The 21,941-nt window shown below is 38.9% G+C and overlaps 1 protein-coding gene across 1 annotated transcript; it reads right to left on the bottom strand.

The window, feature by feature from the left end:
• Window positions 1–20,525: 20,525 nt before the first annotated feature.
• Window positions 20,526–21,293, bottom strand: LOC123768572 (uncharacterized). Its single transcript, XM_045759222.2, has one exon. The coding sequence runs from the start codon at window positions 21,291–21,293 to the stop codon at window positions 20,526–20,528; it is 768 nt and encodes a 255-aa protein (XP_045615178.1).
• Window positions 21,294–21,941: the final 648 nt, after the last annotated feature.

Below are 21,941 nucleotides of genomic sequence, written 5' to 3'. Positions count from 1 at the left end.
AACTTCTTCCACTCTACCAATTACCGTTGGAGTGCCACAGGGCAGCATCTTAGGACCTCTTCTATTTCTTATATATATAAACGATCTGCCTAATGTCTCTAATATTCTCAAACCTATATTGTTTGCTGACGATACTACCCTTATCTACTCAAACCTCAACCCACATACACTAAATAATGTTGTGAATAATGAATTAAAAAAAGTCCACTTATGGATGTCAACGAACAAACTAACATTAAACATCGAAAAGACTTACTACATCTTATTTGGAAGCAAATCATCAAATGCAATTCAGCTACAGATAGACAACATTAACATCAGTAATAAAAATGATGGCAAGTTTCTTGGCCTATTCCTAGACAAGAGACTCAACTTCAGCACCCACATTCAACACATAACTAAGAAAGTCTCTAAGACAGTTGGTATACTCTCCGAAATCAGATATTATGTTCCTAACTCTGCTCTCCTCTCACTATATTATGCACTAATCTACCCCTATCTTAATTATGGTATCTGTGCATGGGGGTCTACCACTGCAAACCACCTTAAGCCCATCATCACACAGCAAAAATCTGCTATCAGAATAATAACTAACTCTGCTTTCAGACAACACTCAGCTCCCTTGTTTAAATCCCTAAACTTGCTAAATATTAACTCCCTCCACACATTCTCTTGTGTCAACTACATTTACAAAACCCTGTTCTTAAATGCAAACCATGCTCTGAAACTCTCCCTGGACAGATGTAATAGGACCCATTATCACCACACCAGAAATAAATATCTCTTTGATATCCCCAGGGTCAAACTTAATCTGTGTAAACACTCTATGCAAATTAAGGGACCTAGTCTATGGAACTCACTCCCTAGTGAATTGAAAAACTGTAAAACTTTTGCCTTATTTAAAAGCAAAACCAAAAAGTACCTAACTTCATCTATTTAGTTTCCTACACTGAGCTTTACATTTGCTCTGTACCTAGTGTTACCCAATCTCCTAATTTTTATGTAATATCAAACAACCTTATCATTGTGTTCATTGCTGTCTTCTTTTATGTGCTAGCCATATGCTGTATTGTGACTACCAATTTTTGTCAACTACCATTCAAGCTGTCATTGCAATCAATCTTATATTGTTTCTGCTGTATTGTGCCTACCAATTTGTTGTCAACTACCATTTTAAGCTGTCATTGCAATCAATCATAGCTACCTATGTGCTTTAATATACTGTACCTATAATGTTCTCTCATCTTTTTTTTTTCATTCCATGTAATCTGTTATCATTTTTTTGTCTATAAATTTTGCAAGTATTTACCTCCTTAAAATTTTCTTAGATTAAGGACCTGCCCGAAACGCTGCGCGTGCTAGTGGCTTTACAAGACTGTAATTACCATATTTGTATCCTCACATTCCTTATGTACATTCTTGTATATGCATAAATAAATAAATAAATAAATATTGGAGATTCTGTTCACCTAATGACCCAAAGCTACTCAAAGCCTCTTAGCATTACTTAAATAATGAAGAAATATAGTATATTCATTCACTATAATGTTGGTGCTTAATGCAGAACACGAGAAAACATATATTTACTATGAAATAATATACTTCCATTATGAAATAAGTAAATATGTGGCCTCACAGGAAGTCAACGGTCCAGGTGTCAATGTTGTGGAGCGACTTATCCATGATATATTGTTGTCTGGAAAGTGTTTGTTGGCATATCAACCTTCTGTACACAGTGATCCAGTCGTCGCACTTCTCTCCTTAAATGATCGCAAATTTAATTTATTATATTAACAAGTAGAATACGTATTTCTAATAATATCTAACATAACTAGCCAGAAAACTTTTAAGACTTATTGAAAAATATATGACTGGAAGTTAAATCGATTTCATAGAACAATAGTGTTGGGCTATACTAATCGTTATTCGTTAGTATGCGTTCGCTACTTAAACCATTTACTGTACTGATGTAAAATCTCCCATGTCTCTTCGCACATGGAACACGGAACCCTACACACTTTCTGATATATTGTTTAATTAATAGAGATTCACTAATAAAGCTTATAATTGTATATGTTATCAAAAAAGCATAGATAAAGTCGTTCTTACGTTTTAGTCACAGAGATTAGATATTAGTAAAGTAAAGTTCATTTTATTCAGGAAAGTACATAAATAGTCGATTTACAAACATAATATTGGATTTATAGATAGAGCTAGTACATACAATACCTAAAGCTACTAGTACGCATAGCGTTTCGGGCATATATTGAGAGGAAAGATATTTATATTTAAACAAATTTTTTTTTTTGACCGACGCTCTCCCTATTGATGGGAACTACAACCTAATGAAGATAAATGTTAATTTTATGTAGATACTGTAATAAACGAAAGTTTTTAATGTCATCAGAAAAGCAGAAATATAGGCACATTTTAAATCCTTTGTCATATATATAACTGAAGTGAAAGCAAAGATATATGCATTTTGATAGTTACTTGATGGCTAGCATTAAGTGTGTGAAGCTCTGCACTCCAGCTAATAAATTTTGTAATTTGCATATATGTTAATTAACCTTAAAAATCTGTGTCAGAAGAACGACAGATGTAGACGTTAATGTGACAAAATTTCAAGAAATATATATATATATATATTTCGTTAAATAAATAATACAACCCCATCGCCAGTGTCAGGACACAAGAAAACTATTGGCATCAGTGTGTGTAAGTACTTCATTCATAATGATGTGCTGCCCGAAATCTTAGTTAGCGAAGCATCCAAAATTTGCTTACTGTAGATAATACATGTACATGGCTGTATAGCTTCCGCCCAATTAGGTGGGTGTGGAGCAAGACTAGTAACTGTGTGACTCATCATAAATGTAAAGTGTCTTGTATAGTGACTGTTGTGAGCCTCTTGTTGATCACTTGTGACACAAGGATTATTGATGTGTTTATGTGTGTGGGTGATTAAATATGTATGTGTATGTACATATGTATACGTATATATATATGTACATGTATGTATGAGTGTGTACATGTGTATATAACATTAATAATTTTGTAACTAGCGTCAAAAATTGTTATTTGCTTAGCTAAACGAACTAGAGGGTTCAGTTCCTGAACCGATTATGTGCCTCTGTAATCCTTTACACCACCGCCCACTGGATGGGTATGGGGTGCATAATAAAGAAAGAAATTGAAATTGTCCAGCCAGGCGAGGAAAACAGGCTGCACAATACTGATAAAATATGTAATTCACAGAGATGCGCTGATAAACATTAATGTTTTTTATTAAAGATACAGATATAAACTTTGTTTTCAAACGTTGAATGTAACAATATTTCAAGTATAAGAACCAAGATATATTTAGGACTTAACAATTTCCTATCAAGTTGCAAAGATACCTTAATTGCACTCTTATCATCATCATTTATTGATGATGTTAATTATGACGCATGATCGATGTCTAGGTGAATTATGGCTGACACAGTCAGATTACATATGTCAGCCACAAGCAGGTAATTTTCAAAAGAAGGCCCAAAGCCTTGGAATGGCATCCACAAATACAACTCTTAACTTAATTTTAAACCTTATATAGTCTATATCATCAGAAATTCAGAAACATAAAAATATAGTTTCACATTTTTGTTATTAAAGTATATATTTTGAACCACATACTCATCCTGAGTCTTAGTTTATTGTGCACCCCATAGTCATCATGGGCCCGATTCACGAAGCAGTTACGCAAGTACTTACAAACGTGTACATCTTTCCTCAATCTTTGCCGGCTTTGATAACATTTATTAAACAGTTTAAAAACATGAAAACTTCCCAATCAACTGTTGATATTGTTATACCTGTTATACCCGAAGCACCTCGTGGTGCTTCGGAGCTCATTAACTGTCTAATAATTGTAAACAAAGCCGCCAAAGATTTAGAAAAGATGTTTAGGTTCGTAAGTGCTTGTGTAACGGCTTCGTGAATCTGGCCCATGATACCCAAGGGGTCCGTGTAATTTCCCAAAGCTAATTACCCCAGAGGAACAGGCCTCCTCCGATTTGTTGTTTGGTCTACCAGGCTGTTTGACGCCGCTGTCATTTACACACACATTATATGTTTATTTATTTATTTATTTATTTATATTGAAGAAGGTACATTGGGGGTTAACAGAGAATACAGAAATTAAGTTGAATTTATATATATATATATATATATATATATATATATATATATATATATATATATATATATATATATATATATATATATATATATAGCTAGCTATGTGTGTGTGTAAGTATATATATATATATATATATATATATATATATATATATATATATATATATATATATATATATATATATATATATATATATATATATATATATATATATATTATTAAATATGACCGAAAAAGTAAGATTAATAATTCTAACACGAATTTTCTCAATCTTTCGTACATTTCGTTTCACTGTTGGAGGTAAATCAAAAATCAATTCTCCAAAATTCATTTTTATTTCCAGTCTGACGCGACACGAGCGCGTTTCGTAAAACTTATTACATTTTCAAAGACTTTAGTTCACAAATACACAACTGAATAGAACTTACGGATCTCCGTTTTTATATCTACATTTGAGTGAGGTGGAAGGGGTGATGTGGCATTAACACAAGACAGAACAAGATGTGGTATTAATAGGGTTTTAATTTCATCAACACAAGACAGAACAAGAGTATTAATAGGGTATTAATTTCATCAACACAAGACAGAACACGAAACAATGGATATTGAATAGAAGTGTTTGTAGAAAGCCTATTGGTCCATATTTCTTGATGCTTCTATATTGGAGCGGAGTCTTGAGGTGGGTAGAATATAGTTGTGCAATAATTGGCTGGTGTTGACTTCTTGATGTGTAGTGCCTCGCAAACGTCAAGCCGCCTGCTATCGCTGTATCTATCGATGATTTCTGTGTTGTTTACTAGGATTTCTCTGGCGATGGTTTGGTTGTGGGAAGAGATTATATGTTCCTTAATGGAGCCCTGTTGCTTATGCATCGTTAAACGCCTAGAAAGAGATGTTGTTGTCTTGCCTATATACTGGGTTTTTTGGAGCTTACAGTCCCCAAGAGGGCATTTGAAGGCATAGACGACGTTAGTCTCTTTTAAAGCGTTCTGTTTTGTGTCTGGAGAGTTTCTCATGAGTAGGCTGGCCGTTTTTCTGGTTTTCTAGTAAATCGTCAGTTGTATCCTCTGATTTTTGTCTGTAGGGATAACGTTTCTATTAACAATGGTTTCGTCAAAGACATCATAAGAAGGAAAGTGAAAAGCCATGCAACCTCTGAAGAGACAACTAACACAACACCTATACCCCCAATTAGACTATTTTACAAGAACTTCTTTTCCACAGCTCATAAAACGGAGGAAAGGGTCCTGAAAGATATTGTTAATAGAAACGTTATCCCTACAGACAAAAATCAGAGGATACAACTGACGATTTACTATAAAACCAGAAAAACGGCCAGCCTACTCATGAGAAACTCTCCAGACTCAAAACAGAACGCTTTAAAAGAGACTAACGTCGTCTATGCCTTCAAATGCCCTCTTGGGGACTGTAAGCTCCAAAAAAACCAGTATATAGGCAAGACAACAACATCTCTTTCTAGGCGTTTAACGATGCATAAGCAACAGGGCTCCATTAAGGAACATATAATCTCTTCCCACAACCAAACCATCGCCAGAGAAATCCTAGTAAACAACACAGAAATCATCGATAGATACAGCGATAGCAGGCGGCTTGACGTTTGCGAGGCACTACACATCAAGAAGTCAACACCAGCCAATTATTGCACAACTATATTCTACCCACCTCAAGACTCCGCTCCAATATAGAAGCATCAAGAAATATGGACCAATAGGCTTTCTACAAACACTTCTATTCAATATCCATTGTTTCGTGTTCTGTCTTGTGTTGATGAAATTAATACCCTATTAATACTCTTGTTCTGTCTTGTGTTGATGAAATTAATACCCTATTAATACCACATCTTGTTCTGTCTTGTGTTAATGCCACATCACCCCTTCCACCTCACTCAAATGTAGATATAAAAACGGAGATCCGTAAGTTCTATTCAGTTGTGTATTCGTGAACTAAAGTCTTTGAAAATGTTATAAGTTTTACGAAACGCGCTCGTGTCGCGTCAGACTGGAAATAAAAATGAATTTTGGAGAATTGATTTTTGATTTACCTCCAACAGTGAAACGAAATGGACGAAAGATTGAGAAAATTCGTGTTAGAATTATTAATCTTACTTTTTCGGTCATATTTAATAATATATGTCTACAGGAAAGACTGCTACCAAAATATACTAATATATATATATATATATATATATATATATATATATATATATATATATATATATATATATATATATATATATATATATATATATATATATATATATATATATATATATATATTTTCTTTTTTAACCTAGAAGGGGTACCACCTCTGGTGCAAGTGTAGGGACCCATAGCCTCGGAGAAGAAAATAAAGAGTACTCAGAGAAGACCTTGTGGATCCTCACTGAACACTTTGATATTTTCTTCTCCTACCACCCCTATTCTTTTGGTATGTGTGTATATTTATCTAACTTTATTTGAAAATGTCATTACACAAAAAAAGTTACAATATTGATTACATACAGGGTGCAAGGCTGCTTGTCACAAGTTGTACAGCTCTTCCAGCTCCTCAGATGGCGGGCAGGAACCATGGATGCAGTGAGCATTTCCTCTCTGGATTGCCACACTAAGGCGCTGAAAAAGAAAACTGGCAGCTCTAGGGTCTCTAGTTGTTTCGATTAGCTTAGACCCCAACTCCTTCAAAAAGCTAGCAGCACTTTTACCCCAGGCACCAAGTATCTCTGAGGCAATGGGGACAAAATTGTAGTGGTGCTCAAGGTCTCTGTATTTACGTGACTTGGCCGCTTCCCAGTGATTGACAGCTCCTCCTGCTTGTGTAGCACTGAAGTCAACATAGGTATTGGCTAAAGTTGAAACGCATGTGTAGTCCCACACCAACTGTCTACCATTCTTCCAGGGGTTCACCGTGATTCCGTCTGGGCGACCGACAGGCTCATCAGAGTTGCGGGACATTAGGTAACGGGGCTCTCTCTCTGCTGGACAACCGGCTGTGGTAAGGCTTCTCTTAATAATGTCATTGACCTCGCCGTGTCTTGCATGCCATCCTCCTGTCCTTTGGCAGAGAAGGCCATGCCGTCCGTATCTGTCGGCCTCTGCCTCGCCGCAAATACACCTGTATTCGGTGTGGATTGGGGCAGCGAGGCGTAGAGCCACGGCAATTCGGAGGGCCTGCGGTGTGAGACGGGTGCCGGTTATATATATATATATATATATATATATATATATATATATATATATATATATATATATATATATATATATATATATATATATATATATATATATATATATATATATATATATATATATATATATATATATATATATATATATATATATATATATATATATATATATATATATATATATATATATATATATATATATATATATATATATATATATATATATATATATATATATATATATATATATATATATATATATATATATTTATATAGGGCATATGTTTTTGCATTTTTCCTGATTTGGCAGTAACTAATAAGTATCCAACTTATTTGGATCATGATTATCTTCTTCTCAACAATGAGAGTGTTGTTTGGGCAAAGAGAAACATAGGCAAAGAGGGTTTTCGTGGTGAAAAACAAAGCCAAGATGTTGCTTTGGTAAAGGGTGATCGAGGCTCCAGATAGAATTTTTGTGCAAGGACTAGGTTACAGGAAAGTTGCAAAATACATTGAAGAGCCCATATTATGCATGAAGTGTTCTCGTTGGGAACATATTGGCTTGGAAATGCCGGTTTGACCCCAGGTGTTGATACTGTGGTAAGAAACACGACTCTCGAGAGTGTAGTCAAGATTAAAAACGGTGAAAAAATCGTATCATCTTATTGCAATTGTCGAGGCAGCCACAATGCTGGTTCCTATCTATGCCGCATGAAGCCTCATCTGAGAGACTCTAGGACACGTCCTACAAGCAGGATAGATGTATCCTCGAAGGATGGAAAGATTGTGCAGTAGGAACATAGAAGGAACAGCTGGAAGCCAATGACAGCCCCCTATGAACAATGTGTGTGTGAAAAGAGCGGAGACAATTAAGGCGAGCCTAGGGAAAGTAGGAAACGCAGCTGAAAAAATTAAACCTTGTGGAAACAAGGTTCAGGACAGTATAGTGAACTCGGCCGGAGGTTGGTACTCAAATATTGGAATATCTGAAAAAAAAACTAGACAAGAGGATCGAGACATTAGAAAAATTAGCTATGGAGGGTAGACTGGGTGAAGATGGTGGTGAAACAGGACGTGAAATGGAAAGTAAAACAGGACGTGATATGGAAAGTGAAACAGGACGTGAAATGGTAAGTGAAACAGGACGTGAAATGGAAAGTAAAACAGGACGTGATATGGAAAGTGAAACAGGACGTGAAATGGTAAGTGAAACAGGACGTGAAATGGAAAGTAAAACAGGACGTGATATGGAAAGTGAAACAGGACCTGATATGGAAAGTGAAACAGGACGTGAAATGGTAAGTGAAACAGGACGTGAAATGGAAAGTGAAACGTGTGTAGAAGAAAGTAAGGAAGAACATGACGTATTGATGATAGAGGATAGTCAGGAAAAGGCACTTTCTAGTAGTGTTAGCGGTGTTCAACCTTCTGTAGTGAAAGATGTTGAAACAAAGGTTAAATTAAAACGGTATACAGAATTAATAAAAATAGATGTGAATAATATTACTTTTGATGTTAGAAGATGTTGTGCAAGTGAGGAGAAAGCAAAAATGTTACGGTGATGGAAGAGTGTCTAAGAAAAACTCGTATCCCATGGAATGTGACGGACAGGGCAATGGTAGTTTTATTATTAATCATTAAGTAGAGTGAGGATATTATCTTGGAACGTTAATGGGTTAAAATCTAGTGCGGTGGATGTACACTTACACTCTTAGAGAGTACTATATAACCTGAAATGTTAAATGGGATTCTTGTATTGTGATTTGTGTATTTGTACTCATTAAATTTGTGCGCCCCTTGGTAGGGGAGACGGTATATTACGCATTAAGGGGATTAAGGATAAAGCGGTCATAGGCGTGGATTAGCGACTCCAAGGTCCATCATCCCCCCCCACCCCCGGTACATAGAATTAATGACCTTAGCCAGTTAGAACTGAGGGTGGGAATTTATTTTATTATTTCCTTCCACCCTCCTAGGGAGGTAGGGGAAACAAGAATTTTCCTTGTGTGGAATATTGCATGCTGCACGGTGAATCATGGGCGTTCTGTAGGGTTAATTCTAGAGTAACTGACACGAAATTTGAGAACGATAGGAAAATTCATAAAGACATATAAGATTCATCAAGACCTGTGGGCTGAGTGGAGCGGAGGATCTTTGGTGATTGACTTAAGGGTCGAGATGAGTACTAATAGTAGGTTACGGATCCATGCACAGGGAAAACTAGAAGAGGGCTTAGTACATTTAAGTACCAGGGGCCGGATTCAGGAAGGTACTTACGAAGGTTTTTCCTCTTAGCTAAGAACGTTTTTCCTCTTAGTGCCTTCGTGGCGGCTACGTCCGTATTCAAAGAGCTACCCTAAGTGGAAAAACCTTCGTAAGTTCATTCCGGGATTTAAGTGTGGTTTCGACCACTCGTAGCTTTACGTAAACTGGATAATAGTCATTTTTTCTCTACTACATAACACTGGGATCGATTTATGATATTGGAACATGACCAAAATATTATAGCTGGTGAATGTAGTGAAGAGGAGTCCTTCGTGTTAGTTATATATGCATTCTCTGCTTGAAACTTGAAGTAAATGTGTCTGATGATAGTAGAATTAGTTTTATAATAGCAAGATATTATACCAGTAGTTATTAATGTGCTGTCAATCTGCTGTATGGTGTCTATTAAATCTTGTTTAAGTTACTTATGCCCGAAACGCTTTGCGTAATAGTGGCTTTAGGCATTGTATGTACTAGCTCTACCTATAAGTCAAACAATCCTTGTAAATATTAATTGTATGTATGTACCTTACCTAAATAAAATTGTATTTGTATTTGTATTACTAATCAAGCTGTCAATGTAATCAATCAGAGCTTTAATATAACAATGTGCTTTAATATACTTAGCTCTCTCATCTCATTTTTCTCTTGCAATGTATCTTTATCATTTATCAATTCTGATAGAAATTACCTACTTAAAATTATCTGCTAGATTAAGGACCTGCCCGAAACGCTGCACGTACTAGTGGCTTTACAAGAATGTAAATACTGTACTATCCAATGTATTCTCACAAACCCAATGTACCTTCTTGTATATATATAAATAAATAAATAAATAATAAAATAAATTAAGTAAATAAACACTGGTGAACATGAAATATGAGAGAAGGTGATGAGCCCTGCCTGATGGGATCATTTACTATCACCAAATGCCCCTGTTCACCTAGTAGTAAGGGTGTACCTTAGCTATACATACCCATTTCTAATTTATTTAGTTTGGTTTTATTTTGAAATTAAATCTGGGTGAGACATAAAATAAAAATATGCTGCACAAATGATGTTAGGTAAGGAAAAGGGTAAAAATGTCACAAACTTTATTCATTGAATACTTAAAGCTATAATTATGACTATATAGATTATTAAAAAAGAAAGAGGGAAGTAGGGGTCCAAGACCTCTTCTTGTTATACAATTTGGGTGTGGAACAAGTAATTATCAAAAGAAGGCACCATGCCGGGAAGGCTATGTAGCAGTAAGGCAGTGAGGTGAGGTAGCTACTTATTTGAGAAATGCTTATTTTATTTACCTTATAAGCTGAGCTAGAGGACACGGCGAACCTCCAGTCAGATGTAGATCAGGTCTTTCTATGGGCTACAGAAAATAATATGGTGTTTAACGAAGATAAGTTCCAGCTCATGCGCTATGGAAAAAATGAAAATATTAAATCGGAAACCACGTACAAAACTCAGGCAAATCATAACATAGAACGAAAAGGCAATGTAAAGGATCTGGGTGTACTCATGTCGGAAGACCTTACCTTTAAAGAACACAATAAAGTAGCCGTGACAACTGCAAGAAAAATGACAGGTTGGATAACAAGAACTTTTCACACTAGAGATGCTATACCGATGATGATACTTTTCAAAACGCTTGTGCTCTCTAGAGTGGAGTACTGCTGCACAATGACAGCACCTTTCAAAGCTGGAGAAATTACTGACCTGGAGAGCGTGCAGCGATCCTTTACTGCTAGAATCCACTCAGTAAAACATCTAAACTATTGGGACCGACTAAAGAGCCTCCCTTGAGCGCAGGCGGGAGAGGTACATAATAATTTACACGTGGAAAATATTAGAGGGGCTGGTCCCAAACCTGCACACAGAAATAACATCACATGAGACCAGAAGACATGGCAGGATGTGCAGAATACCCCCGTTGAAAAACAGAGGTGCAACTGGTACTCTGAGAGAGAACTCTATCAACATCAGAGGTCCGAGACTGTTCAACACGCTTCCACTACACATAAGGGGCATAACTGGCCGACCCCTCACAGTGTTCAAGAGAGAACTGGATAAGCACCTCCAAAGGATACCTGATCAACCAGGCTGTGACTCATACGTCAGGCTGCGAGCAGCCGCGTCCAACAGCCTGGTTGATCAGTCCGGCAACCAGGAGGCCTGGTCGACGACCGGGCCGCGGAGACGCTAAGCCCCGGAAGCACCTCAAGGTAACCAAGGTAACTGTTTTTAAATGTGCAAAGTCGCCAAAGATTGAGATAACATGTTCGTAAGTACTTGCGTAACTGACTGATGAATCTCGGTCCAGACACTAAATATAATTCTTATGCTTGGAATGTTTACATGCAAGAAGAGTTGCTATAGACCTCAACAAACACGACAGATCAGCCTCCAGGGCTGAGTGGATCCCATACTTATCCTGTAGACCCCATGTATACCTATCCTGTGAGCGTTAGTGCCTCCAATACATGTCCTGTTCATGAGTGGTAGTGAACCCATACCCATCGTGTGCAGCAGTGATCACATACCCATGCTATGATGTATGTCATACACAGCTGGCTGTGCTATGATGTATGTCATACACAGCTGGCTGTGCTATGATGTATGTCATACACAGCTGGCTGTGCCCAGTAACCATGATGTGCGCATCCCATGCGCAAGATCAATACGTACTGGTGCGTTACTGCGCAGAAACACTGATACTTTTATTTATGGAGAAAATATTACCAATTATAAAATTATAAAAGATGTATAAAATGTATCATCCTAATAACATGAGCAGCAGAGTGGCGCAGTGGAAGCGTGCTGGGCCCATAACCCAGAGGACCGTAGATCGTAACTACGCTCTGCTACGAAGTTGTTTTAGTGTATTATTAATGTTTTTTCAATACAAATGTAGGTACATAGCAGTGCCTTACTACCCCGTTCAATATAAGTAATTACAAACTACAGGTTGAGCTAGCTATATGTTAAAAAATAAAGGCACAATAACGAACGTGGGAGATTTGTACCTGAATTTACCTGTCTCTAGTGTCCTCGACGGATAGTGGAAGCCATCGGCTTGTCAAAGGTCCCCCCCCTCCCCCCATGGTTCATGAGGATTGTTTCTGTTTGGATTTTGAACTGAGGTAATATCTTAGTATTTAACGACTTCGCCAGTTAGACAATTCCATGGGATAACCCTAGTTTATGGTATAGTTCATTTAATATGCACCCCATACCCGTCCTGTGGGCGGTAGTGGGAAGAGTTACAGGGGCACATAATGGGCTCAGGGACTGAACCCCACAATTCATTTACCTGAGCAAGTTAATCTTGCTGAGAGAGTTACAAAATTCAATGCACATCATCACATCAACAATGGGCTCGAGACCGCCAACAAGTACAGTTTCTAAATTAAGCAACTGACATGGTGAGAGCCCTACAGCGAGAAACATTTGTTCGCTAACCAACTGTGTTACGGAGGCTACGCTCTCTAAAACCTTACAAATATTTCCTCCTGCTTCTTACCGCTCGCTCCCGCCATCGAAAGTCCTAATATCACTTCCTCCTGCTTCCTCCCGCTCTCTGAAGCTCTAGTAACACTTCCTACCACTCTCTGAACATATAAAAATACTTCATCCTGCTCGCTCCCGATCTCTGAAACCCTATTAATACTTCCTTCTGCTACCTCCCACTTCCTCCCGCTCTCTGAAGCCTTAAAAATATTCCCTCCTGTTTCCTCATGAAGCACATACCTTACAAATACTTCCTATTGCTTCCTACCACTGGCTCCTGCTCTCTGAAGCCTTAAAAATACTTCCTACTGCTTCCTCCCGCTCTCTGAAGCCCTAATATCACTTTTTCCTGCTTCCTATAACAAATGTTTCAGAGATGTGTAAATATTTAATTCAGAATGATCTGCTACCAGATATTTTTGCCAAATATCCCCAGTTTGCTAACTGTAGGTAGTACCAAAGTGATTGTAAGCTATCCACCGCTGCCCACTGGAGGGGAGGGCGTTGTGCAGGACAAACATATCAATTCAATAAAATAATAAAATGTTTATTCAGGTAAGGTACATACATTCAAGAAATTTTACATAATTTGATCAATTTATAGATGGAGCTAGTACATACAATGCCTAAAGCCACTATTACGCAAAGCGTTTCGGGCAGGAAATTGTGACACTAGCTCTCCACATATGTCAGTTGCTTAATTTTAAAACTGTACTTGGTGGTCAATCACGAACCCATTTATGATGTGACGACTTATACTGAATTTTTTAACTAGCTTATCAAGATTGACGCTTGCTTAGCTAAGTGAATTGTGGGGTTCAGTCCCTGAGCCCATTATGTGCCTCTGTAACCCCTTCCACTACCTCCCACAAGATGGGTATGGGGTGCATAATAAGTGAACTAAACTAAACTAAACCTCTCATGTTATCGTGACGTCACACACGCCGTACACACATAAAACAGGATTTTCTCTCTATTTTCGTTATTAAACCTTGTTTAATTTATATAATTACTCAAGCAATGTGTTTTGATCATATTATATCGCTGAAGAAAAACTATGTGCATCTTCGGTATCAATTAACCGGATTTGGTCCATATAATAACAGGTCACTATACTTCAGGTTTCCGTAGTGTAGTGGTTATCACTTGCACCTCACACGCGCAAGGTCCCCGGTTCGATCCCGGGCGGAAACATTTGTCTTTTAAATGTTTGTGTTCATAATCCATTGAAATAAACTCCAAGTGTCCAACCACTTGGGTCGGACGGTAGGGCGACGGTCTCGCTTCTTTCAGGTCGGCGTTCAATCCCCGACCGTCCAAGTGGTTGGGTGCCATTCCTTCCCCCCGTCCCATCCCAAATCCTTATCCTGACCCCTTCCCAGTGCTATATAGTTGTAATGGCTTGGCGCTTTCCCCCTGATAGTTCCCTTCCCTTCCCTTCCCTTCAAAGACCTAAAATTAATAACAAAGTGTATTGACAATATTTATTAAATCATAAAACTTATGCTATTTTGTAATATGTTAATACTACATTATAGTAATTATTATATTGAGGGTCATATAAGTATGTATTGTGGAGCAGAGTGGCGCAGTGGAAGCGTGCTGGGCCCATAACCCAGAGGTCCGTAGATCGAAACTACGCTCTGCTACAGTCTAATTTTTCCTACCATAACACCCCAAATGGCCGGGGAGGATTTACTGGGCGCAAATCCTTAACTGTAGCCTCTGTTTAACTCAGCAGTAAAATGCGTACTTGGTTGTAACAACGATTCTTCGCGACGGGGATCGTATTCCAGGGACCTGCCCGAAACGCTACGCGTACTAGTGGCTGTACAAGAATGTAACAACTCTTGTATATATCTCAAAAAACAAAAACAAAATGAAATGTTTATATCTTTAATAAATGCAATCCATTCTCCGTACATTTTGTAACTGTGTAGAGCACCGAACATATAAATTAAATATTGACGTAATGGACAATTACATAGTAGAATTTGGTACTACCTGTATTCACCTTATAGTTCGGAAAAAGTATAGCTAAAATCAAACAGATATATTCCAAGGCCTAGTATAACATATATGTACTATATTTGGCCTCAGTTAGCATGTATTAGACCTTGGAAGGTAAGTTACGTTAGGTTTTATGAGAAACAAATACAAAGGTTCGGGCCAACCTTGCCCGAAACGCTTTGCGTAATAGCGGCTTTAGACATTGTATGTACAAGCTCTATCTATAAATCCAACAACATGTTTGTATCTCAACTTGTATGTATGTACTTTACCTGAATAAACATTTGATTTGATTTGACGGAACCTTTGCCGGTTTATCCAAATTCAATAATACCAAATTCTACTATCCAATTGTCCATTACATCAATATATGTACGATGGAGGATGGATGTGTTGCTTATAGGCACTGCTATTAATATATCATAAGCTCCTACATAGATTACACACAGAAATCACAATAGCGTGATGCATCAAATGAACAAATCCACAAGGTCCGTGACGAGGGTTCAAACCTACGTCCGAGAGGATCCCAGACGCGTCCTTAATCGACTGAGCTACGACATGGTAAAAGAATTGCAACCACAAGTTCTACTGATCATACTTGGATCTTGCAGCCTCTCTGAGACACAAACCAGGGTTTTACACAATTCCCCCCATGCACCCGAGCTCTGTCAATAAGCCGCTCTACCTCTTCGCCCTTACTTCGTTTTTTAAAGAGGTAGAACGGCTTATTGACAGAGCTCTGGTTCATGGGGGGAATTGTGTAAAATCCTGGTTTGTGTCTCGGAGAGGCTGCAGGATCCAAGTAAGGTCAGTAGAACTTGTGGTTGCAAATCTTGTACCATGTCGTAGCTCAGTCGATTAAGGCAGCATCTGGGATCCTCTCGGACGTAGGTTCGAACCCTCGTCACGGACCTTGTGGATTTCTCCTACATAGATGTTATTACTGCACGGTTGTCTTAGGTTTGCTATTAATATAAATGCCGATATTTCTTAAAGTATTACAATTCGGCCGACACCAACTAGGCTATGACGCTCCCCTACCCAACATGACTCATCTGGGAAAGCTGGGCGAGGCTAGTCCCACCAAGTGTCTGGTCACCAGCCTCGGATAAACATTCTATTTTATAGATATAGGTTATATAAATATATAGGGGGTACCATCTTTGGTTGCGTTTGTAGGGACCCTCGACCTCGAAGAAGACGACATGCAGCATCAGGGGAAGCCTTGTGGGGCACCCGCGCACACTTACATATTGTCTTCTCATACCACCTCTGTACTTTTTTTATTTTTCGTTTTATTTTATTTAAAATTTCATTACACAAAAAGGGTTACAACATTGGTTACATTCAAAGTACAAGACTTCTTATTACAGGTTGTAGAGTTCCTCCAATATATAGTTTTGTGTTAACTAATACTATTACATATATATTATTACCTATATCTTCTAGTCGTAGTAGTAGCAGACATTCATCAGTCTCAGGAGACTATGGAGTTGTGCTCTGGTTGTCGGTCTGGAGTGGCCTCTCCAGGGCACAAAGCCAGGGTAGGTTGATACGGGGGAGAAGCTGTCAACCATGCAGCAGGTCCCCCCCTCTCCACGGCGCCGAAAGTCTCCAATGGAAAAGCAAACGCCAATACGATTGGTTCCAGCGCCGTCGCAGGAACTGTGAGCTCCGGAGTTGACCTGGAAGCTGGCGAAGGGACTCATAACCCGGAGACCGCCGTGGTCGGGGCCGGAGAAGAACCACCCCAGCAAGTGCAAGAACGACCCCAGCCTCCTGAAGCAGAGCCTGGGGCTGCTAGAGCCCAAGGAGGAGGACTTCAGAGTCCCGCACCTACGGGTTCCAGGCGTAATTCAATAACTAACTGATAAACATAACTTTAATATTGATTAATTAACTTAGTTCAATAACTAACTGATAAACCTTAAAGAACTGGTGAGAACAACTGTGTACACTTCAGTTTGCTGAAATTTATAAGATCTGTGTTGCTTATAAAATACGTTTGTGTTCGATCCCCGATGGTTCAAGTGCTTGGGCACCGTTGCTCCACTCCGTCCTCTCGCTTCTTGCAAGATAAAGTTTAAGTGGACTACCCAGTGTCAAGAAGCCTTTAATGGTTTAAAAAGTATTTTGTCTTCATCTCCAGTTCTCGCTGGTCCAGAGTTTGATGAGCCTTTTGTACTGTATATAGATGCTTCTGGTTTGGGGACAGGTGCTGTCCTACTCCAAGTCGGAATTGATTGTGAAGAACATCCAGTATATTATTTTTCGAGAAAATTTAATAGTACAGAGAAGAATTACTGTGTTGTTGAGAAAGAGGTTTATGCTCCTGTTTTGGCATGTAAAAATTCGAAATCTATTTACAAGGGAATAAGGTAGACGTGTATACTGATCAATAATCCTTTAACATTCATTGAGACAATAAAGCTTAATAATCAGAAGTTTTTAAAATGGTCGTTGTTTTAGCAGGAATTTAATCTCCACATACATCATATTCCTGGAAAATTGAATGTCTTAGCCCGTGCCTAATTCAGGTGTTTTCCTGAGAAATACCTGAATTTGAGAGACCGTCATAAAACTTCCTGGTTGTATTTGCTTGTATATTGCTATATACTTGTAGTTTCATATAAACTTGATGATTTATTATATCTGTATTATATATACTGTATTGTATGATGCTATATTATTATTGTTGTATTATTAATATTATTGCTTGCATTTAGTGTTGTGCAACTCTTAACTATTGATCGTGAATATATAATTCATGATATTGTTTTGCGGTCCATGTCAGTATGGATGTGTACACTGTGCAATCGTGTACCCATCTCTTGCGATGGAAGGATGTTATGACCCCACATACACCAAATATGACTGTTTGCAAGTAAGTCCCTCCTTACCACTCCATATACTTCGGTTACCATGGTGTGTTATGCAGGCTCCTGTGTCAGGTTAGGTCTGCGCTGGTGGGTGTTGACGGGTTCCTTCGGCATGGTTGTCCTACTCCCTTGTCGGGTCGTGGGTGCCGGGTTGTAGACCTGCTCGGACGAAGTGATCCTTGAGGGACTTACCTCGCCTCCACGCAATCATTGGTGGATTTTGCGAAAAATTCTCTCAAGAGGGGTGGTCACTGTATGTCTCCCTCATCCAGGTCCATATGTCTGAGATTTCTGTTTTAGTTTCCCAGAAAACCAGGAAAGAACAGTGTAGGGAGGATTCATCTCCTATCCTTCAACCGTGGGGCCGAGGGCCTGAGAAGTTGTTCTCTGGTCTTCCTTCGTAGTTTCTCTTGGGCGTAGTTGAGCATTTCCTCAGGCTAACCTTCTTAACCTTCTCACCTAACTTGTTCCAACCCTCTACCACTCTGTTTGCGAAAGTGAATTTTCTTATATTTCTTCGGCATCTGTGTTAAGCTAGTTTAAATCTATGACCTCTTGTTCTTAAAATTCCAGGTCTCAGGAAATCTTCCCTATCCATTTTATCAATTCCTGTTACTATTTTGTATGTAGTGATCATATCACCTCTTTTTCTTCTGTCTTCTAGTTTGGCATATTTAATGCCTCTAACCTCTCCTCGTAGCTCTTGCCCAACAGTTCTGGGAGCCACTTAGTAGCATGTCTTTGCACCTTTTCCAATTTGTTGATGTGCTTCTTAAGATATGGGCACCACACAACCGCTGCATATTCTAGCTTTGGCCTAACAAAAGTCGTGAACAATTTCTTTAGTATATCGCCATCCATGTATTTAACATGGATGGCGATATGAACATATATGAACATGTTCTTATATGAATTATATGAACATGTAACATGTTCATATAATTCTGTATACCAACTGGTAGATCATTTATGTAGACAATAAACATCACTGGTGCAAGAACTGAACCCTGTGGTACTCCACTTGTGACATTTCTCCAGTTCGATACATTGCCTCTGATCACTGCCCTCATTTTTCTACCAGTCAGAAAAATTTTCATCCATGTTAGAAGCTTACTTGTCACCCTTCCAATATTTTCCAGTTTCCAGAACAACCTCTTATGTGGAACTCTGTCGAAAGCCTTTTTTAGGTCCAGATAGATGCAGTCAACCCAACCCTCCCTTTCCTGTAATATATCTGTTGCTCGATCATAGAAACTTGATCATAGAGTAAATTCGATACACAGGATCTTCCAGATCGAAAACCATGCTGTCTGTCTGATATTATATAATTTCTCTCCAGGTATTCTATCCATTTAGTTTTAATTATTTTTACCAATAATTTGACTATTACACTTGTCAATGATACCGGTCTATAATTAAGGGGGTCTTCCCTGCTTCCACTTTTGTAGATTGGAACTATGTTAGCTTTTTTTCACACATCAGCTACAACTCCTGTAAACAGGGATGCCTGAAAAATCAGTTGAAGAGGAATGCTGAGGTCAGATGCACATTCTCTCAGAACCCATGGTGAAACTCCATCTGAACCAACTGCTTTGTTCTTATTTAGCTCCTTGAGCATTTTTTCCACTTCGTCTCTAGACACCTCTATGTGCTCTATGTTGTTCTCTGGAATTCTTATTGTATCTGGTTCCCTGAAGATTTCATTTTGTACAAACACACTTTGGAACTTTTCGTTTAATGTTTCACACATTTCCTTTTCATTTTCCGTGAATCTATTTCCCATTTTCAACCTCTGAATATTATCCTTTACCTGCAATTTGTTGTTTATGAATTTATAGAATAGACCTGGTTCTGCTTTACATTTGTCTGCAATCCCTTTTTCAAAATTTCTTTCTGCCTCTCTCCTCACTGCCGTGTAGTTGTTTCTCGCATCTTTGTATCGCTGGTATGTTTGGGGGTTAATTGGCCTCTTCCTGTATTGATTCCATTTTTGTGTCTTTTGGTCTCTGGCTCTCTCGCAATTTCTGTTGAATCAATCCTGTTTCCTAGTTCTGCATCTCTGTTTTGGTATAATTTTTTTGTGCCTTTATCATATATTTCACAAAACATGACATACATCTCATTTACTTCCTTGACTAGCAACAAGTCTGTCCAATTATACTCACTAAAAAAAATTCTAAGGTTGCCATAATGTCCTCTCCTAAAGTCAGGTTTTTCAATTGCATCAACCTTCTTATTTTCTTCCAGATTATAACGCATTGCATACTTTATTTCCAAAAAGACATGGTCACTTTTACCCAAGGGAGGAAGGTACTGAATGTCAAATATTTCTTCCTCCTTCCTGGTATATATGAAATCTAGCATGGAGGGAACGACCCCTTCCCTCATCCTCGTAGCTTGTTTAACATGTTGATACAAGAATGTTTCCAGGATGAGGTCTACAAATTTACAGGTCCAAAAATCTTCTGTTTTAGCTTCATATGCTTCCCAGTCTATGGTACACTGCTGGGGCGTCTTCTCTGTGGGATCTCTCCCTTTCAAATACTACATGCATAAAGATGTCAGCAATAGTTACGCTACTGGACGCTCCAATGGAAGTGCCATTTGTCTGTCTATATACCTTACCATCGAATTGAAGGAGGGTATCCCTTATTACATGGAGTATTGCTTCCTTAAATAACTGCTTGTGAGGCGGCCTCCATACTCCCGCTTCTCGCAGTTGTGTAATTCTCTGTTCGTTTTCATCAAAAAAGGTTGCTACCACTTTGGCTGCCTCTCTCTGTGATATGCTCGGGTAGAGCGATACCACATCCATTGAGAAAAGGCAGGCTCTGCATGGAGCTGGATCTCTGATGCTGGTTACCTTGTTCAAGAAGTCTGTTGTGTCTTGAAGGCGTTCCGGTAGGAGACGTAGAAGGGGGTTGAGGAAGGCTGTACACATCCAGTTATCCGGTCTGGTAGGAGCCCGGCAGCCGCCCAGCACTGGTCTCTTCTGCAACGTTCCTGTGATCTCGTTCTCTGGTTTGTGAATCTCTGGTAGAAGATAAAGCTGCAGGATGGCAGACTCAAAGACTAAGTAAAAGTCCCTTGACCTTGTTTGCATGAGCCCATCATTCCCATCTCGGTCTTTATTTTTAAAAAGCTTGAGGACTAAATTCCTGCTCTTTGTCTGGGCGTTCTTCAGAGTAGCGTCTTGGTTTATGATCCGGTGGTATGCCGCTGTGTCAGCCAGGTGTCGTTCCATTTCCCGTGTATAGTTATCCAGTCTCCAGACGACGACGACGGTGCCTCCCTCATCCGCGGGTTTAATCACGATGTCCGTTCTCGACTTCAGTGTTGACAAGGCTCTCCTCCCCTCTCGGGGCAGGTTGCAGTTGTGTCTGCGCTTTGTGTCATTCCTTCAGTCCCACCAAGTTGTAGTTTGGTTGTGGTTTCATCTTCCTTGGGTGGAGGTACCTGAAAGAGAGGGATAGTTTAGTTTTTTGGGGGTGCTCGCTGAAACCTAACCTGGTCAGGTCTTAGGGTGCTCCAGATTTGGTTGATACTGTTTTCCAAGCTGGTGCTTAAGGCGTCAATGGTGTCCTGTTGTATCTTGCGTGCTGGTGGGCCTATCACACAACTCAGTCTCCTCTCCAGAAGTTTCCTCTCATGTTGGGTTAAGGGGACTTTGTAAACGACAGTTTGCTTTAAACTTCCCTCCCTCTGGTGTTGTTCACGTTGTTTCCGTTGTTTCTCCGATCTCCATCTCTCCACTCTCTGTCTCGGCCTCCTTCCAGCTGGTATCTGTTCATGCTGTTCCACCGATCAGATTGGTTGTTGTTCAGTGTTTGGCGCCTGTTGTCTCCGCCTTTGTCTCCGTTGTCGCTACTGTCCTTGTTCCCTTGGAAAAAAT

This window comes from Procambarus clarkii, chromosome 17, assembly GCF_040958095.1.
Source record: "Procambarus clarkii isolate CNS0578487 chromosome 17, FALCON_Pclarkii_2.0, whole genome shotgun sequence".
Taxonomy (NCBI): domain Eukaryota; kingdom Metazoa; phylum Arthropoda; class Malacostraca; order Decapoda; family Cambaridae; genus Procambarus; species Procambarus clarkii.
Note: the sequence above shows the minus strand (reverse complement) of the source record. Positions and strands in the feature narration are given on the sequence as shown.

Bases quoted from the DNA above. Each gene is read 5' to 3' on its own strand.
- LOC123768572 (XM_045759222.2), bottom strand. From the start codon at position 21,293: ATGGAACGACACCTGGCTGACACAGCGGCATACCACCGGATCATAAAC.